At 36.2% G+C, this 20,718-nt stretch overlaps 1 protein-coding gene across 2 annotated transcripts in view; it reads left to right on the top strand.

Annotated features, from left to right (window-relative positions):
• The window catches only part of CWC27 (CWC27 spliceosome associated cyclophilin), a 101,195-nt gene that overhangs the window by 2,881 nt on the left and 77,596 nt on the right, over nucleotides 1-20,718 (top strand). For both annotated transcript variants that reach the window (XM_042028257.1, XM_042028256.1), the window contains exons 4-10: nucleotides 892-1,035; nucleotides 1,730-1,828; nucleotides 1,989-2,092; nucleotides 3,075-3,144; nucleotides 5,614-5,693; nucleotides 7,828-7,861; nucleotides 11,685-11,860. In XM_042028257.1, coding sequence (XP_041884191.1) covers nucleotides 892-1,035; nucleotides 1,730-1,828; nucleotides 1,989-2,092; nucleotides 3,075-3,144; nucleotides 5,614-5,693; nucleotides 7,828-7,861; nucleotides 11,685-11,860 — 707 coding nt within the window. The remainder of the gene's footprint in view (nucleotides 1-891; nucleotides 1,036-1,729; nucleotides 1,829-1,988; nucleotides 2,093-3,074; nucleotides 3,145-5,613; nucleotides 5,694-7,827; nucleotides 7,862-11,684; nucleotides 11,861-20,718) is intronic.

The raw sequence follows: 20,718 nt of genomic DNA, 5'->3' as shown, positions 1-20,718 counted from the left end.
AGCCTGTTTCTGGGCCTTCCATCTTGCTGCTAGACTTTTAAATCTAGCACAAACCTGAAGTTTGTGGGAGGGAATGGTACCTGACCAGAGAACAAAACAAAAATTGCTGATATTGTAGTAGCATTGCTGCTTCAAATTAGTGGTATCTCAGTATTGCAGTGTTTAGCATCGTGATATTGCAGTGGTATTTATCACTTTCTCCTTGCTTTGAAGGGAGTCCTGTTTTGTCTTCTTAGGTCCAGAAAATGTTCTTCCTGTGGATTTTTGCGTAACTCTATTATTACAACCTGTTACTGTGCTTTCATGAGTTAGGATTTAAATGAATTTTTCGCATAAATGCAGTGATTGTCAAGAATGGTATTTTTGCAAGAAATGTATGAAATGCAGTTACTTTTTAAAATGTTTTAGGTTTTCTTAATATCAGGGAGATAACGAATGCAAATGAAAATAATGAATAACAATTGATTTTTAGGCAATGACTGGGAAAAGATAAAATTAACAAGACAGAACTTAGAGGTTTTTTAATTAGTAATGTGTCTTTCTGTTATTGATATTCTAGTTTCTAATTTTTTGTTTGGTGTTTGTTATGTGTTTATGGTTTCTTTTGAAGATTGTTCACTTTCTTGCATCATTATAGGCACTAGGGATTAGAAATACTCACTAAAAATAATTTTTGCTGCTCAAAGTAGAGGCTTTTAAATACAATTCTGGCACTGAGTTTCAAAATACTTGGGATTTATTACTGTCTGAATTAAAATTAGCAGGAGATTTTTCTGTGTGTGCAGGTTGATATAAATAATATCACTTCTCCCTCCTATCACGCTGTAGCTAAAGGAGTGAAAAAGTAGTTTTATACTGAAACCGTTCTATTTTCTGCCCTGCTTTTACCAGGATGAGTTCCACTCACGATTGCGATTTAATCGAAGAGGACTTGTTGCTATGGCAAATGCTGGGCCCCATGATAACGGGAGTCAATTTTTCTTTACATTGGGTCGTGCAGATGAACTTAACAACAAGCACACAATCTTTGGAAAGGTCTGTTACATGAACTAGAGTCTCAGTTTAAGTCTGACAGAAGCTAGTACAGGTTGCTCTGAAGGCCAGTTTAGTGCTGAAATTTATTTCAGTGCTTTCTAGGCTCTCTGTTCTCTTTGTTTCTTATATCCGGTAGAAAAGTTTCTGTGGGTTGTTCCTGTTATTATCTGTTTTGCTGTTGTTGTTCTTCTAAATTGTATTTTTATGTTGTGCTGCCTTTAAATAATCTTATTAGTATTATTATGGCTCTGTTATTAATCTGCTCATCTACTACTAATGACATGTTAGAAAATTCTGTTTGTAGATTCTAACTACCCAGGAAGGATCAGGAAAATGAAACACATGAGATGAATTTACCACTCTCATGATTTACTTAAAAGAAAAGAAACCAAATATTTTTTTATTTCGGTGTTTTTTGTTTTTCTGCTACATAGTTCACAGTAAGACTTCAACATCTTCCTCTGCGTACATTCTCAAAACTACCTGTATTCCTTCAACTTTTGCCATTAAATCTAAAACCCCAAAATTTTCTACATTGTACTTGCTGTCTTTTAGAAGTCTTACATGCTTACAGTATTTTTTATATCACTTGTACTTTCAAAACTTTTTACATAATAATTGCCTTGTAATTTGCAGAGTGAATAACACAAATTACAGTCAAGGACTTTCAAACCTTTTCTTGTAAATTTGCCAGGTTACAGGGGATACAATATATAACATGTTGCGCCTGGCTGAAGTAGAAGTTGACAAGGAAGAGAGACCTCTCAGTCCGCACAAAATAAGAAGTAGTGAGGTGAGTGTGTTCTGGTTTGAAATGTGACGTTTTAAAATTCTTTTGTGCACAGTGTTCAGAAAATTTGGTTTGTCCTTTTGCATAGTGTTTTAAAATGTTGAATCACTTAATCACAAAATGCTTACTAAAGATGTGTCTAAAGTACTGGGTTTTTTAACAGGTTTTGTTTAATCCTTTTGATGACATTGTCCCAAGACCAAATAGAAGACTGAAGAAGGACAAACCAGAAGAAGAAACTAAAAAGTCCAAAGTAAAAGGCACAAAGTAAATATCTGCAACATAAGTGGTGGTTAATTTTCTTTCACCTTTAATTTGTAGTTTGGCAGTTTTTTATTTTCATTTCTGCCTTTGAAGCGCTTCCTTGTTTCCGGGGAGGATCATGCAAATCTAGTTTCTCTGACCGAAATGTTTACTGTGCATCTGCTGAGCTGTAACTGTTTCGTGCATGTGATAGCTTGTTGAAAATAATAAAAGGTGGTGTATCTTTCCCACTTGCCACAATGAGCAGTCATCTGACTGAGATTACACTGCATTTAAAACCTACTTGTAGGAGTAACTGGGTCACAGCTCAGTTCTTCGGGATTTTTTGAACTTATTTTATCAGATACCACTTCTCCCCCACTGAAGTACTGAGCAAGAGGCAGGCATTTTGACATGGGAAATTTTAGTTTCTGTGAATGAAAATTCATAGTCATAAACACACAGTGAAAAGTAATAAGAACTCTAAAGTGTGCATGCTGTCAGTTCTGTTGCACAAAAATAGAACATGTTGCAGCTGACTGATTCCAACATAGCGTAAATAATTAACTCTTGAAAAAGAAATTACAGATCATAATTTGTTTTAATTGCATTCCTTGAAAGTGTACACATTTGATACCTTTCTGAGCCATCATATCTTGAAAATCTTGTGTCTTACTTGAATGCTGCTCTTCTGAGGAAAAAAATGCAACAGAACTGTCAGCATTCAAGAGTCTGGGAAAGTTAGTCAAGACAGAATTTCTTAAATAGTGTCTTAACTGATGCTTTGCTATCCTTGTTTTATCTCAGGAATATAATAGAACATGCTTTACATTTATGACTTACTGCAAAGCAAAATGCGGTAGTTGTTTGGAATTGGTGCATTTAGCAGGACAAAAGTTTTTTTAAAAAATCATGTACAATATGAATGTAATATATTTAAAGTTAATGGAATGTTACTAAGACTATGTTTAAAATTTTACTAGAAATTTTCTTTTTTCTCCTAAAGAAACTTCAACCTGCTTTCCTTTGGGGAAGAAGCTGAAGAAGAAGAGGAAGAAGTCAGTAGAGTTAGTCAGGTATTGTACCAAATTATCCTTATTTTTCTTTTTGTCCTCATTACCTTTTCTGCATATTTGTGGAAAGCTTTAAAGTTCTTAGTCTTGTTCTTATGTTTGCATTTTGAACAATAATACTAGAAATCGCTTTACTTTTTAGGATTCTGCTGTTACGGCATTTTGAAAAAACAGAGGTTTTTAACTCTCTTGACTTTGAAGGTGCCTTCAGTTACTTCATGAAATTTTTACATTTCCATGAAGTTTCGCAGTATAGATCTATGTCTGCTGTTTGAAAGTCATGGAAGCGATAGGTACTTTATTCTTTCTCAAGTCCTTAACTTATGAGTGTGATTACATGGTAAAATACTTGAATTCTGAAGATCATCTGTGCATTTCCAGTGCATGCTTAGCTCCATTTTCTTACATATATCCTTTCATCTGTGTGCAAAATGTGGTTATTGTGGAGAAAATAGTCCCTTATCATAATTTAATAGTGCGCTGTAGTGAAATGTTTACATTCACAGAACAAGGGTTGCAGAGGTAATTTTTGGTCTAACATTTACTTCCCTGACATTGCAACTTAAATAAGGTTAGTTTAAAAATTTCTTTAATAAATTGTTGATTTAATTTCTACTGCTGACCAAGTTGTTTTACTAGACCCGTAGGCTTTCTACAGCACTTTGCTGTTTTGGTTAGTGATCAGACTCTATGGTCCTGCATCCTGTGCCACATAAGTGAAAAAATGGTTGTCAGTCTTCAGAAGTTAGTTAAAATACAAAAGGAAAATAATGAATAATGATGGACAATATTATAGTGAGATGGTATCAGTCAGAATGATAGTAGAGTTTTATTACAACAGCAGTTTTAACTATTTTTCTTTCTTTTTTTTCAGCTTACCAGTCAGACAAACTTTACTTGTTTACCTTAGTATGTTCATCTGCCGTTTTGCTCTTGCTGTATATCTGGCTTGTAATACTGCGTTTAACTCAGTTGCTTCGACTTTCTTACTTTTCATGCCAAATACTCGTTTGCAATTTAAAATTGTCTAATTAGAATGCCTCTTTCATGATAAGCCTAATTTCAGTGTTTTCATGCTTTCAACTCAGCCTGAAAATCTCATCTGCCTATTTGTCCTGACTAAATTCTTGTCTAGCTGTAGCTAGATAAATAACCACACCAGCTCTTTAAGAATTTGTTTATTCTTTGCAACAAAATAAAACCTTCTTTTTGAAACCTCACTGTTTGTTCATAAGAGGTCTAGATCAGTGTCTCTGTAGTTCTGACTGTTATCTTAATCCTGATTAAGTTGAAGTACATGAACATCAGCACTAACTTTCATTCTCTGTTTCTGATAAGAGAAATGGAAGGTCAAAGTTTTATTGAGATCCTTTGACACCTACAAACTTAGAATCTTACGAGCTTTTTTTGGTTGCTAGATGCAGTAAGTCTTGCTTGTTTAAGAAGGGCAGAGAGGCTCTGGGTGAAACCCCTAAAGGCCAAGAAGGCTATTAGTGTCGTCAGGGTTCTGGCTGTAGGGCCCCCACCAGTTGTTGATTAGTTGCTTCAGTTTAAACTGTAGCTTTCAGTGTCCAAACTGCTTATTGTCTGTACTTGTTTCCTTTTGTGTTTTAACTTTGCACCACCACCACTCCAAATACCCCACCCCCTTCCTTAATGAAGGAATTATCTTTTCATGTTGCTGAATGTGTTAGTCTGTGTTTTCTACATAACAAAAAATTTTAGTTGCGTTTAAATGAGCAAGATTTTGTCCACACTCTACTCTCTTCCCAAAAGCATTAGATGATGGAGACATTCACAACACAGGTCACAATACAGACTGTTTCTGTAGCAGAGATTTTCAGTCTGATCCCTCTCTGAAATTTTAAGTATACTTTTTTTCAGATTAGCATGTAGAATGCTTTCCAACTGCAGTCTTTCTGCCTGAAGTTCTTATGTGTTGTTAGATTTGTTTGAGTCCTTGTGTCAGTAGATGATTCCTGAATGATGTATTCCAGGTTGATGTATTGCAGTTTGTTAATTTCTTCTTTTTTCCCCTAGGGATCTAATTAGTGTTCTTCCAATTAAGAAGTATTGTTTTGTAGATGGTGGTTCTCTGAGTTGTCATGTGTCATTATTGGAAAGTCAAGTTCTTAGCTCTTCATTCACTCAAATGTATATGTGCTAGGCCTATCATCTTTATGATGTGTAATGGTTGTCATGACTAAACAGTATCTTTTTTTCTCTCTCTTTTTCTTTTAAAACTAAGTGCATTGCTATTGCAAAAATAAATCCATGGAGTCAATTTGATGCTTCTCTTTCTGGAACACTTTCTCTGTTCCTCTGCTCTTAAAAGTGTTTAAGCTTACCAGATAGGCTAAAGCTAAACAAGAAATAAATTATGTTTTTCTTACCATAATCCTTTTTCACTATCTAGCCTCTTAAACACTGAAATGAATAACTTTTTTCTTTTTTTTTTTTTTCTTTTAACAGAGCATGAAGGGAAAAAGTAAAAGTAGTCATGATCTGCTGAAGGATGATCCACATCTAAGCTCAGTTCCTGCTGTCAAAAGGTTAATATGTGATTTCTAATTTCTAGAACAGATCTACTTTCAATATGTTATACCCAATTATGATAATGAATACTTCTTTAAGAAATGTTAACTCATGTTACTCCTTCAAAAATCAAGAGTGCCAGTGCTAGATCAGACTAAATATTTCTCTAACCCACCAAGCTGTTACCACCACTGGCCATCCAGTAAAGAATAAAAGCAGGGCAAATATAATGCTTATCTGTGTCCCAGCCTCCATCAACTTTCACCTCAGAGGACTGTCAAGAGTTTGATGTAGTATCTTCCCTTTTTGTCCTGAACTTGGATGCTACCAGTGGCACTTCATAAATTCTAGCTCTCATTCTAGTAGAGACAATGAGCAGTCAGTCTCTTTTATACCTCTCTTTACTACAGTCCTTTCTTAGACCATCTCCTAGCCTAAACTTTAAAAGTTACTTAAATTTTTGTCATGCAGAAGATACTCTGTGTCGTGATAATTCTAGTTGCTTTTCCCAACCCTCCAATCCAGCTTATACTTGAAAATATCTATTTTTTTTCCTTATCTAAAGAACACACTAAAAATTAGGTGAATCATGAATCTATATGCTTGGATAAAGTTGGTTTTCTTCTCTGTTTCTTTTTAGTACTTTATAAATTCTGATTTTAACCACTGTTGAGTGTTAAAGTCAGAAAATTCCATGAAAATACGTTAACTCCAAGAATTTGCTTATTTTAGAATTGTAGACTAGTTGGTTTGGAAGGAACCATTAAAATTTATCACATACAACCCCCCTGCAATGAGCAGGGACATCTTCAACTAGATCAGGTAACACAGAGCCCCATTCAACTTGGCCTTGAATGTTTCCAGGGGACATCTACCACCTCTCTGGGCAACTTGCTCCAGTGTCTCACCAGCTGCATCATAAAAAACATCTTCCTTATGTCTAGTCTGAATTTACCCTCTTCTGGTTTCAGACCATTACCCCTTGTTCTTTTACAACAGGTCCTGCTAAAATGTCTGTCCCCATCTTTCTTATAGACCCACTCTAAGTATGGAAAGGCTACAATAAGGTGTCCCTGGAGTCTTCTCCAGGCTGAACAATCCTGCCTTTCCTCAGTGGAGAAGTGTTCATCTTCATGGCTCTCCTCTGGAGTCCCTCCTTCAGGTTTCTGTCCTTCCTGTGCTGGGACCCAGAGCTGGATGCAGCACTGCAGGTGGGGTCTCAGCAGAGCAGAGGGGCAGAATCCCCTCCCTGGCCCTGCTGGCCGCGCTGCTTTGGATGCAGCCCAGGACACAATTGGCTTTCTGGGCTTCAAGTGTACCTTGTCAACTCATGTCCAGCTTTTCATCTACCTGCACCCCCAGGTCCTCCTTGCTGGGTTGCTCTCAGTCCATTCATCCCCCAGTCTATATTGATAATCAGCAGTTGCCCTGACTCAGGTGCTGCTGCACTTTATTAAATTAATGTCATTGATTGCAACACATCTAGAGTTTTTTTAATGGTCTTGATTACTTACTGATTGCTTAGAGCACACTTCAAAGCCTTAACTTTTGTGACTTCTTTAATATTCCTTGCTTTTTCTCTAAAATAACTTCTTTTTTTAAATTCTGGGCTATAAAGGTTCAAGGGTCCTTATATTTGTGATAATTAATAGTGAGTGTGTTAGCCTTAGAATATTCAAATAGATTTATTTTTTAATTCACCAACCTGTATAAGCTGTATAAGAAACTAAAATCTTGATGTTAAGCTTAATTATCAGTAAAATGCATCTTCCGAAATATAAACTAGTTGCAATGAAATGCTAGTAATCATTTGATAAAAGAGATCAAAAATATCTCAACTGGGTTTTGGTGGTTTCAACTATATACATTAGTGTTCTTCTTGAATATTTCAAGGTATGGTTAGGATTTCTCCATTGTATGAAAGTCCTTGTTTTTAAGCATTTCTAATTAGAAAAGATTATGATGGTCAAAGAATAGAAAATAATATTAATTGCTACTTTTAAGATTAATGTGAGGATGATATAAAGCAGTAAGTTCACTAAAATTTCAGGTGGCTAGCAATTTTTTTATTTAAGAAATGGTGGGTTTAAAATACTGTATTGAATCTCCTCTAGTACTTCAAAGTAGTTACTTTTTTTTTTCTTCTTTTAGTGAAGGAGCAAATGAAGAAAAGGGTTTGAGTGAGGTAAGTATCATTTTTTTACAAATAAGTCTTTTTTTTTTTTTACTGTGTGCAGAATAGATTTTCTTTGGGGAACAAATGCTACTTTAGAGATTTCTGAGAACTAGCTCAGGTCAGATTTCCAGCACAGGCCTGAGGGCTCTCTCCGAGCGCTAGTATTTGGCTATTCACAGCAGGGTAGAATTAGCATACTGCCTGCTACCCTTTGTAAAAACTGTTTATATTGTATTTCAGTCAGTAGGTTAGGTATGTAGAAGTATGGTATATGGGTTGTGTACCATCCAGTGACAAACTACCAGAGTGATAAAACCCCTGAAACTGCTTCTAAAAAAATAGTTTAAATCAAGTTTGTTATGAATAATTATATAATTGCAATATTTGAGGGTAAGTCTGCATGTGAGTCAGATTCCTGTTTGAAAGATTTCTTCAAGAGAATAAAAATTCAGTGAATTGTTAAATTGTAGCAGTTAAATTGTTTGACGAAGACTGTCACCTCTGAAAGACATGAAGTCTGAATAGTCAGACAGTAACATTCAACTAAACATGGAGGCAATTTAAGTACAAGAAAATTGTCATACATTGTGCAGATAAGCATTATGTCTCTGTCTCCAGCCATAGATCATGGGAGTACCCTTTTGAATTGCTGTTGAGATAAAGATGTAGTATTTGACTAGGAATATAGTCTCCCATTCCCCTAACTGAATTCTGGAAAATATTGTTTTCTATATCTATCCGTCATGCACAGGTATTAACTACACTGTGTGTTGACACACTGGAAGTAAAGGAAGAACACAGTCTGTGCCATTCGTGTGCCTAAAAAAAAGCATTTGCTTGCATCCTGTTCCTTTTTTCACAAGCCACAGTATGAATTCAGGTTTTTTCACCAATCTCCTTTGTAATTCCTGCTGTGCAGGAGCATTTTAGTGTTAGAAAAGCTTGGAGAATGCTATTTAATTAATAATTCTTCAGATGTTTAAATAGCCCTTTCTTAAGCAAACTGGGTTCAGGGAGTACAGAACCTGGATGTGTTAGGTTGAATAATAAAAATTTAAATTAATATACCTAATTAAGCCAAAGTTGGAAATATGAAGGTTTTTTTTTTTTTTCCTGGAGAAGTGTTGTCTTTAGGTTAATTTCATTGAAAGATTTTAGCTAAGATCTAGCACTTCAGGCAGTTACCTGGGTCTTGTACAGTGGTACAAGTAGTTTATCATCTCTCTTGGAGTTTAGTTAAATATCACAGGATCACTTTTGCATTTACACAGCTGCAATGTGTTGGTAGTTATATAGCAAAATAATTCTTCCAGATCTCCCTACCTCCCCCAGCTAACAAGCCCATAGCATGTAAGGGAAACTCTTGCTAGTATTCCCTAAGCACCTGGCCTTGCTGTTCATGCTATTAAATACCATCCTGTTTCTCTAATTGCAGTCTTCAAAGTCGTACATTTAATTCTTTGAGAGAGCCTTTGTATTAGCAATAACTGATAGCTATTTGTTAATATTGTTTTTGTGCCCAAGTTGTTAATTGAAAACATTATATGAAGTGTTTTCCCACCAGTGACATCTCTTTTCTGCACAGTATCTTTTCCTCTGCCTATTTGTCAGTCAGTTGCTGAACAGTAAGTTTCATGCAGTACTATGAATAGATAAAATTAGATGTCCACCCCTCAGTTCAATAATCTTATTAAATAGGAAAATCATATTATATACAGTAGCCACTAGTCATTCTGTCACAAAATGTCTAATTACATTTTTATTTCCCTGTTAAAGAGATGAGTGGGGCAACTCCACCCAGCTAATAACAGCTGCAAGTGGTACTGCTTTCAGGCAGGCAGTTTTGCATTTCTGTGTCTCATGGGGAACAACCATCAGCCAGCAGAACAGCCACTTGCCTTTAGAGGTGCCATGCAGTTCAATTTGGGTTGTTGAATCTATTGTTAAATCTATTAGTTGAGATCAGATGGACTTAATGAGAGAGAAGAGGGACTGAAGGAGGAGACTGGGCAGGAGAAAAGAGTAGAGCTGCAGGAGGGAAAGCGGTTGAGGAGGAAGGTTATATCCTGTTTTCCCTGGTTTTTTTCCAGAAGAAAAATGGTGAAATACTGTGCAAACTGAGGGTAATGGACAGTTTGGGAAGTAGGCAATTTAGCCAAGTGGGACAAGTTGAACCATTTTGTCCCTCCCATTTTAACCCCCCTCCTGTTACTCAGATTTCTGTAGTTTTTAACTAGCTTACTGCTTAGCAATTGCAAGTTGTCTAGAGCTGTCCATTTTTGTCTCAGAATTTCTTCTGTCCAACTCCATGTGTTTCAGTGAAATACTCTTACCTAAGTCCTAGCCGAATCACCACCAGCAGTCTGTCTTTATCCTTGACTGTTAAACATTTTGAACACAGTCCTGTCACTTTCTTGTTTGGACCTCCCCCTGCTGTCGAGGTCTGCAGTCACCCATCTCTCTGAAAACTTACCACGTAAGCAAATCCATGAGAAAGTGTCATTATCTCCTGTGTCAAACAATAGCTTTCTGGGAAATTGAGGGAAATGCTGATCCTGTTCCACTTTTCTCTTCCCCTATTAAAAAAGAACAGACAAAACCCCCCCAACAACTTTTCAGTCTTTTCATCGGCAAAATATTCAGCTATTTTACTGTGCTGAATATCCAGAGATTTCTTTTTTATTCCTGAGTGGTCTTGTCTTGCCTCAATCTCAAACCTAAGCATGTTAGTCTAAAGATTCCCAAACAGTGACTCCACTACAACTTCTGAAATCCAGCTCTTGATTTTTGTCTTCTGTTTCCCCAATTTGCTTCTTGCTGCTTTTGCTTTTCGATCCTCTCCCCCTCCATGTTTATGGACATGGTGTTCATGCTACTACTCCTCCTCCTACCTGTCTACCACACCCAGGACATGTAGATGTTCTTCCTTCCCAAGTGCTTACATTCTGACGGTCTCCTGCATACAGTAGAGTCCTCCAGATTACTAAGTGTCTTTTCTTACTTTGGATAAAATTAGAATCATGTGGTATTTTACTCTTTCCTTTTGCTGATTAGCATCACACCAAATAAATGTAAAAAGATGTACCATGTCATCTTCGAGCTGGCATTCTTTAATTACGATTCTTACAGACTTCCTTCTTCAAGGAAGGAAGTAGTCAAACTTAGATCCCTTGGTCTAGTCAGGCCACTTCTTCATTCTCCAGTTATTTCTCCCTTCAAATGTCTTTGATCCAAGGTGGTTTATCACCTTTTGCCAACCTCTGCTAGTCATGGAGGCCTGAGGCCTCTTCTTGGACCTCTGTAGCAAGCTGGGATGATTGATTCCACAGGTTTTCACAGCCTGTTATGATCAATTTAGTATCTGTAAGTTCCCTAACGGGCTGATGGACTAACCTCTTCCATCCCATCATGACTGTAGTATAGCCATGTGGTAGAAAGTTCTTAAGTTTTCCTTTCAGTGGAAAATGAAGGAAAAGTTTAGTATATTGTCTTGATCAAATTTTGGATTCATGAACAATGATACGAGTAATATTACACTGCTATGATGTCTTCTGTAGACCTGTAAGAGTTAGTGGTCTAGAATAGATGGTTTTAATTTTTTTAACTCTACAGGAAAGAAGTAACTTGTGTATGAAAAAGAAATTAATCATATTTGTATTCTTTTGTTCCCTCTGAAGCAAATAAGGATGTATTTGTTTGAAATGTTTGCTTTGAAATGAAGTATTCATCTTTTTTCTTGAAAGAGATTGTATTTATAAGAAAAAGATTTCTGTATTCGTCATTCTGTACTAAAAAATATCTTAAGGAGTTTTATCATTTTGTATCAATAAAGGACGAAGAAGAACATGATGAAGATGCTGATAGTGTAGAAGATGAAGCGGCTAGTAATGACAGATCTCAAATAAAGGAACGCATTGCCAAGAAATTGAAAATTGATACAAGTGAAAATGCTAAACAGCAACTTCAAGAGGAAGAAACTAAATCAGAAAGGAAAACAACTAGTCGCAGGTAAGGATTGTTTTATTTGGTTGGGTTTTTTCTTTAGATTGTTTACAGTTTTAAGATTTTCTGCTCAATTCCCGTTTTGCAGTTACAGCGTTGATAGGTGAGTGTTACATTAAAAATACTCACCCCTCCCCACCTCCAACTGTGGAACGTGAGATTGCCTATTGCTTTCATTCTTTGTCATTTCTTAGTTTTGTTTGCCAGTTTATAACAAACAGTTAACTTGCGTTTTGTTGCACTCGGCACTTATTGTTACCTTGTATGGGAGTTTTAATTTTCCCTGTGAGTTAGAAATTAAGTGTCTTTATATGTATTTGTCACTCTTTATTTTGTCTTTCTACTCAGTTGTAAGACTGAGTTTTGCAGCTTCTTTATCTGTAATCGTCCACCATTGAGACTCACAGAAAGGAGAGTCATCATCCAGTGAAGCCTGGTTTAACACAGTACTCATTCTTGCAGTGTACCTGCTGCCCAGTGACAACATTGCTAAGAAAGCAATTTGTATTAACCATTTTAATAGGTTTGAAGAGCTCTAGAAACTAAAATATTCATGGAATTTGAGAGGGAAATTCAGTGTCTTTTGTACGTCATCTTCATTATTGATTTGAGTCTAAGAATCACACCAGGTACAGTACAGAAGCCTATGCAGTTTGAGCAAATCTGGATTGGTTCCAGTCAGTTCTTTCTCAGGCTTGGGAGATGTTACTTCTAAAGTTCCTCATAATTTTATGTTTGCTGAAGAGAGGAGCCACTTAATAGCCAGAGATACATAAGAAGAGCATTTGACATCAAAGGCCCAGCACAATAACAAAAATAAGGAAACTCTAAACAAAATCTGTAATTTAAATGGGCATTAGTTTATCCTGTCATGTGATTTAATTCTAGTTAGAGGCTAGGTAACTAACTTCCCTGATTCGTCAGATTTTATGTAGTCAACAAGAGCTGTGTGGTCAGATCTGTAAACTGATGTTACTCCATTTCTTTTGGAACTATACATAAATCGCATCTCTTTGTGGAGTCATGTGTTGTGGTTTAAGCCCTGCCAGCCACCAAGCCCCACGCAGCCACTTGCTCACTGCCCCACCAGCAGGATAAGGGAGAGAATCAGAAGGATAAAAGATAGAGAACTCAGCTGAGGTAAAGACAGTTTAATAGGGAAAGCAAAAACTGCACATGCAGGCAAAAAACCACAAGGAATGGATTCACTGCTTCCCATGGGCAGGCAGGTGTTCAGCCATCTCCAGGAGAGCAGGGCCCTATCACATGTAATGGTGACTTGGGAAGACAAACACCATCACTCCAAACATCCCCCCTTTTCTGCCTTCTTCCCCCCACTGTATATACTGAACATGATGCCACATGGGCTGAAATACCTCTTTTGTCAACTGGGGTCACCTGTCCTGGCTGTGTCTCCTCCCAGCATCCCAGGCACTCCATTTCTCCTACCTTTGTGGCAGTACAAAAAGCAGAAAAGGCCTTGGCTCTATGTAAGCCCTGCTAAGCAATAACAAAAGCATCTCTGTGTTACCAACTCTGTGTTCAACACAAGTCCAAAATACAGCCCCCATGCTAGGTACAGCAAAGAAAATTAACTCCACCCCGGCTGAAACCAGCATGAAACTCAAGTTCTTGAGCACTGGTTTTCTGTTTTTCAGTGTTCCTTTCTCTCTGTAAGAGCACGTAAATTGCAGTACATGAAATACAATATCATTATTTTATGGCTATGTTAGATATAACTAGGTATTTTTTAAAAGAACATGTACAAGACATCTTGTAAAACAGATCCCCTGACTTTTCTTTCTGTTGTCTTTGAAGTTGTGCTGTGTGTTGCTTTGGGAATTGGTGGCAGTACTATCTCTGTTGTAGACACGTGGTCCACAGGAAGTCTACTGAGATCAATGAGTATGATGGATAATTTCAATCCCAAAATTTGGTTACTAGTCCTGTGGTTTAGATTGACACAAGTTTAAACTTCTTAGAGTCTCAGAGTTCCTGGTTGTGGAGAGAGACTGAACAAGTACAGTTTAGCATTACATAGCCATATCCGGTAGTGGAGGCAAGGATTCAGAAATTTGAAAAGTCTCCAAGAAAAGCTCTCTCTGAAAAAGAACCTTGAAGTATATGGCAGTCAAATAACATCTTTAGAACAGGAAAAGGCTTTGGAATCTGTGCATATTTACTACCTCCCTATCTGTCCAACTACCTGTCCACCAATCTGTTATAATTGTCACTGGAGTTTTATAAGAATGACTGCTGGAAACAAAATTGCCTAAGGTGTAATAACAAGTTTGTAGCATGAAGAGAACACAAAGCTAGAGGGTACTCCTAGGAATGAGATACTTAATGCCCAAGCTTGCATCATGTTTTAGCTCATTGTCAGAGACATTTGTATAGTCAGTCTGTAAGCTGCTGGCTCTACATGTGGTCAGTCAGTGTGCTCTGTTTGTGGTTATTGTACTCTTTCAGGGTGGTAGTTGTAATAGTATTTTAGCCAGATGGGTTATTTTAACTCAGAAGAGGGTTTTACTGGATGCATTTTTAGCAGTTGGGAGCCATAGCCTTGGGAGATACTGCTTAGTATCTCAAGTAACATAAATTTCTAGACTTACTGTTTTCCAAATAATTGTCTGCCGTCCTCTGGCGTGAAAATCAAAGGCATGATATTGTTTGTTATAAATAATGTGTTTTTACATTCAAGGTCTCTTTAGATAAAGTAAGATCAACAATATCAAGTTTCATTGTCTGAAATAGTGACTATTTTCTAAGTGTACTGGAGATGTTTGATAATATACTCGTGGGTGTTCACCACCCACTGTAGTCAAAGCCTATGTTGGCCAGAGGCAGAGATGTGGGAGGTGTAAACATCAAAGAAAAAGTTGGATGGGCTATCCATAGCTTGAGGGTAATGTCTATTGACATATCAGAGGGTGAAGAAACTTCTGATATCTATCAAAATTTCAACTCATCAGATACTTAAATGTGCTAGTAGAATAAATGAACTTCTAAGAGTATTTGTTTCAGAGTACTGTCTTTAACATGCATGACATTTTCTGCAAAACTGTATTCGTTTCTTTTAATCCGAATGCATCTGTGAGGTCTGAAGGTTGCACATCTATTTTAGAGAAACAGTATGGAAACAATAGACACCTTCTCAAGTTCACGGTACTGGGATCCAATACCACTTCTAAATGCAACCATACTTGAAGTGCTCAAATGGTGAAGTTAATTTTAGTCATTTCAGTATGCATTTTAACCTCTTATGTATGTTTTAAAAATAGTTTTATACACTTTAAAACTTTGTATTGGGTAAGATAACTTGGGAAAAAGAGTTTCCCAGTCATTCAGGCAAGTTGTTAGAGAAATTCCACAGGTCTGGGGTTTTGTATTAGAAAGCTTAAACCTAGATTGTCACTGTAGAACAGCTGTTTACATGAGGAATATATAGAGATAGAAGAAGGGTTTGCCATCATTGCATAAGTAATAAAATTTCTCAGCATCGCATTGAGTTTTTAAAATGGCAGTGGCTCGAGATGACCATCTGAAGGCTTCAGAGTAAATAATCTTCTTCTAGTCTGGTAATTAAAAATATTTCTTATACATTCCTTTTCATCCTGTAGGTGGAGCTCAGATGCTACACATTTCTCATTATCAGCTTTAAAAATTTTCAGTGCTTCTTTTTTGCACAGCATGTAGTGTGGAGTAAAATACAGTAGACTTTACAGTTTTTCACTGTACAGTCAACAAGTTCAGTTGCATCCTTGTAATGGATGTGGTATTAAATAGCAATATGAAAGAAATGCTTAAAATAGCTAAGCTCTTGAGGAAGAGAAGCTGACTTTTTCAGTAACTAACATCACTTGAATTTAATTTGGTGTCTCCTCTTGTATATTTTTCCCTTAATAATGCTATAATTAGCAGTTGAACTAAGTAACCACATTTGGTTTATAAGCTATTACTATCATAAGGGGATGAATAGTAGTAGTAGAAACCGTTAACTACTTGTAATTAATAGTAGCTGTATTGCCTCCTTTGCATTCCTGTTTTTTCTTATACCCATTTGCTTGTCATGGGTGAAATAAATCATATGTGAAGCTTTACATATTTTCTGTGCATATATATTCTTCCTTCATCCTCCAAGCAGAAACCTATAACAGTTTTCAAGGTGTAATTCCTCAGATTTAGTTTTTTGCTGAAAGACAATACAAAATAACTTGGACAAATAACTTCCATCCCCACGGTCCTTTTGTCAGTGAGGCACAATTGTAATAAAAATAGTTAATAATGCTAGGCAGGGTTTCAAGTTCATGCTAAGTCCAATTCAGATCAGGTAGTAAAAATTGAATATGGTCAAGACACCTCAACATTTTCTTACCATCTACTTGAATAAACATTGCCAAACTGAGCACACAAGTTTGCTTTTCTAAAGTGCTCTTATAGTACTGTGGTGTGGAAAAGCCAAAGGTAATTTTATGTGATCACATGGAAGTCTTTTTTAAAATACTTTTTAATCAAAACTTTTCTGTCTTTATAAATCTGCAGTTGTTATAAACGATGAGTTGGATATTTTGTATTTATAAATTAATAATTTATGTTAGAATATGTTGTTTTAAATGCATTTATTTTGCACTTGTTACCTTGTGCTTATAAGGCGGGCATTATAATGAAGAGTATTAAAATGTATATTTATATGCTTCTACTTATTTAAACTTGATCTAGCATCTCATGTTCAGCAAGCTACTTAATTGTTAATGTTGTCAGTTTCAGTGTGATGTCAATACCATATTTTAGAGCTACTTACTTTGGTATATTAAGTTTTATCTGTTTCTAAACAAACAGATATATTTGTTCACAAAATTCCTATTCTAAATTTATTAACTATACTTCTAATCCTACTAGCATTTTTTTAAACTAAGTATAACTTACTATCAGGCTTTGTTCAACAAAAGAGTTTGTCTCCTGGTTTTTCAGTTTAGCACCAGAAAATACACATTGTATGTTAATAAAACTGGCTTTTGAGGTTCTAAATAGAAGCAGTTTTTCTGACTTTGTACTTCCCTGTACCTAGAGAACTGCTGCTGTTTTCATACAGCAAATTCAGATATTCTCATAATTGTGTTTTAAGTCAAAGGAGATGATTAGATAACCCGTATATCTCATGCTATAGTTTACTGCCATTTACGCTTGTGTTGAATTCAGTGTTTGGCTACAGCTGAACAGGAAAGGCATTCAAACATAATTTTTGTAGATATCAAAAGAGTGTAGTTTGGTCCATATTTAGTCAGTGAGTGTATTCTATTCCAGTACTTAAGATACATTATTCCTAACAGTACCTCTTCCAGCTTTAGATTTTGACTTGTCTGGATTCAGCTTGTAGCCACCGAATTATTTTTTGCTGTGCCTTTTTCTGAAGTTCACTACAGCATGCTCTATTTTCTCTTAGTTCAACTACTTAAATTCTAATCAAGTCCTTTCAATAAGTGGTACAAATTGTATTCTTTCAGGCTTTCACAGTAAATTTTTTAGCATCCTCAAATTACTTTATGGTTTGGGTTGTTTTCCTTCTCCAAATTTTCAACATTCTTTAAAGCTCTTCCATCATTAATCTCTTATTAGCCTTAATAATGCTGTATACAGAGAGCAGCAATTTTTTTTTTTCTAACTTCCACCTCCCTGTTCATTCACACTTTGAACCACGGGTTGACCCTGTCAGCCCTTCTTACAGGTGTTCAGCTGTTATCACTTATATTGCTAGGGCATTCCAATTTTTTTTTCAATTGTAAATCTATGAGAAACAGTTTCTCATTTTCTCTGTCTTTTAGATCCTAGATTTTGGCAATTAGATGTCTTCGGATTTTGTTTTGTTCAGGAAGCCCAGGTTGCCTAGCAGTTCTGGTATGAGAGCTTTCTACTGTGACAGTTCGTGCAATTCACTACTAATGGATTTAGTACTGAGTTCCCTGCAGCGTGTAGGTGTATTTCTACTCAGTGGTTAACGTGCCACTGACAACTATTTTAAGCAATAACTTTGTAACCTAATTCTTGAACATGGTTTTTTGGCCTGTTTTGTGTCACTATATTTTTTTTTAAGAGTTCCTTACATGTACGTACTGGGAAGCAAGTTTTCAAGTTTTTTGGGTTGACTCTAAAATTAGCCAAGTTAGCAACCAGTCAGGAACATATACAGAGTTCTGCTAAGAAACTCTTCAACAGCATTGTATCAGAATCTATATGCTACTCTGAAACCTAAATCTCCCCTCTTTCAATTTTTTCTCAAAATGAAACTCGTACTCTAAATTTCACCAATGCCAAGTGCAAGGTGCTGCACCTGGGTCAGAGCAATCCTAAGCACAAATACAGGCTGAGCATAAAATGGATTGAGAGCAGCCCTGGGGAGAAAACTTGGGGGTGTTGGTTGACAAGAAGCTTGACATGAGCTGGAAACGTGCATTTGAAGCCCAGAAAACCAGCTGGGCTGCGTCGAGAGAAGAATGGCTAGCTGGGCGAGGGAGGTAAAACCTGTGTGAAAGATAGGGATAAACTTTTTAGCAGGGTCTGTTGCTCTAAGAATAAAAGGCAATGGTTTTAACCAAAAAAAGGGTTGATTCAGATTACCTATAACAGAGATGTTTTTTATAATGAGGATGGTAAAACGCTGAACTGATTGCTCAGAGAGGTGGTGGATGCTGCACCCATGCGGTTTGTTCAAGGTCTGGCAGGACAGAGCTCTGAGCAACTTGATCTGGTTGAAGATGTCCCTGCACACTGTAGGGACTTGGACGCAATAACTTTTAACCTTCCCTTCCAACCCAAACCATTCTAAGATTCTACCTCTTGAATCTCCTTCCAACCCAAACCATTCCCTGGTTCTGTATCTCTAAAGTGTTAAGGCTAATGCTTGTGTTTCATGGGGAAATTGTAAATGCTTTTATTTTATCAAAAATCATTAATTCTGTATGTCAAAAAAGACTTGTTCACTCTGCGTTTATTATGCTTCCTTTGTATGGGTTTTCTTTTAAAACTAGGAGACATCCTTAGTAATAAACCAGCAAAACAGCTTGTGTTGTTTAATTTTAACTTAACTTGAAGCATGCCATTTTGACAGTAAAATAATTATCCAAAGCTTTAAGCAATTTTAAACAATTGATATGTTAAATTGATAAATTTCAACTTTATGCAAAAGTAGCTATTTAATCACATATTGAAATAATTTTAAATAATACTGAATAAAATTCTAACCGATATTTCTGTAAAAGTGCAAAAACTCATACAGTGCTGAATTTCAAGAAAGGAAGTAAGCAAATCTTTGCTACTCATCCTGTTTCAATTCAGGGTATTGAAATGTTTCTCTTAAATCCTAACTTTTAGTGGCCTTTATTACGCTAAACACTCTTAGGACTGTTTCAAGTGATCTGCTTGTTGTTCTTCAGTAGTTCATAGATTTCTATTTCCGTTCTTTCACTCTTGATTTGACTTGTCGTTTGAAAAGCTCCTTGGAAAAGAACTAGGCATGTGAAATATGCTGATACATATACAGAACAGTATGGCACTATTTTAGTCTTTCTGTTTTTATGTATCTTGATTGAAGTGTTTCCAAGCAGAATTTCATTAGGTTAGTCGTTTGCCTTAGATACAGTACATCAAGAACACCAGCTGAATTAGACAATTTTTCTTGTTCATCATGTAAGTTCTTGAGAAGGTCGTAATTCAAGCATGTGAACTTGGCTGTGAAGACCTGACAAGGTTGTAGGAGATAAAATTTCTGTATTATGCAGGTAGTACCTACTTCAGTATTTTTGGTGTATATCAGGACAGTGCTCTTTCACTAGAAAAGCATTTTATGGAAATCTGGATAGGACTCAGCCCCAGTAAAGAGGCAGAGTTTGGATTATTACCTGTGAGAAAGTAGTGAAGTTATTCCATTATTTATTAATTGACTTTACAGCATAAGAATACAGAAAACATCTGCCAGTTGTCAAGATCAACACATTTTCCAGATTTTATACTGTAGTTACAGGTGCTCTGACATACAGTCCTTGCTCACATACGCCAAATTTGGCTTGTACTCAGAGTGCAAGTGGGGCACTGCCTTTGAAGAATTTTGGAGTTTATGTCAGAAATAAAGTAGACAAAATGACACGTGCCTCCAGTGGTTTGCAGATGGAACTCTCCTGAATTCTAAATACATTTAAAATTGTTATATCTGAGAGAAATGCCTTGTGTTTTATTGCTACAGCTATGATACGCAGATTTGCATGAGCTGAAGCTACCTGAAAACTTTTTTTCTCTCCTGTGATGTTAAGAACAAGCATAGACACTAACATGTGGGAATTCATTGTCTAGGTATCACAAACAGTGGGAATGGAAGTAACCTGAAAAAGGAACTTATTTTTATGTATTCTTTTAAAACGCAGTTTGGTTGAGTGCGTGTGTGATTAATGTAGTAGCTGTTTTAAGCGTCTGCTTTTCAAAAAATATAAATATTTAAACTTTCACCTATTTGTAATTTGTAATTTGAACTTTTTGTTTGTTTTTGTTTGGGGGTTCTTTGGCTTCTGTGAAGATGTCTTTATACACTAGATCCCCAGAAAAATAATGTTAGGTACTTTTACGGTGCCTTGCTTGATCTTGACTACGGCTAATGTTAAACTAGAGAATCGCACGCACGCACTAATCACTAGAGATGTAAAGAGAAAAAGGGAAGAGATTTTGTTCTATGCACTTCAAGTGTCTGAAAGGAGAAATGTTTTCAGAGTATTTTAGTTCAGTATTGATACCGTAATTTTGTAGTTATATCATACACAGTCACCCACAGGTAATATATTCTTACAGTCATACTTCCCTACATGACAGATATTTATTTT

The sequence above is a fragment of the Corvus kubaryi genome, unplaced genomic scaffold (genome assembly GCF_017639235.1).
Source record: "Corvus kubaryi isolate FWS band 111438036 unplaced genomic scaffold, C.kubaryi_AGA036_p1.0 37308, whole genome shotgun sequence".
In the NCBI taxonomy this organism is placed as follows: domain Eukaryota; kingdom Metazoa; phylum Chordata; class Aves; order Passeriformes; family Corvidae; genus Corvus; species Corvus kubaryi.
The sequence above is the reverse complement of the archived record's forward strand: the minus strand, read 5'-3'. Positions and strand labels throughout refer to the sequence as shown.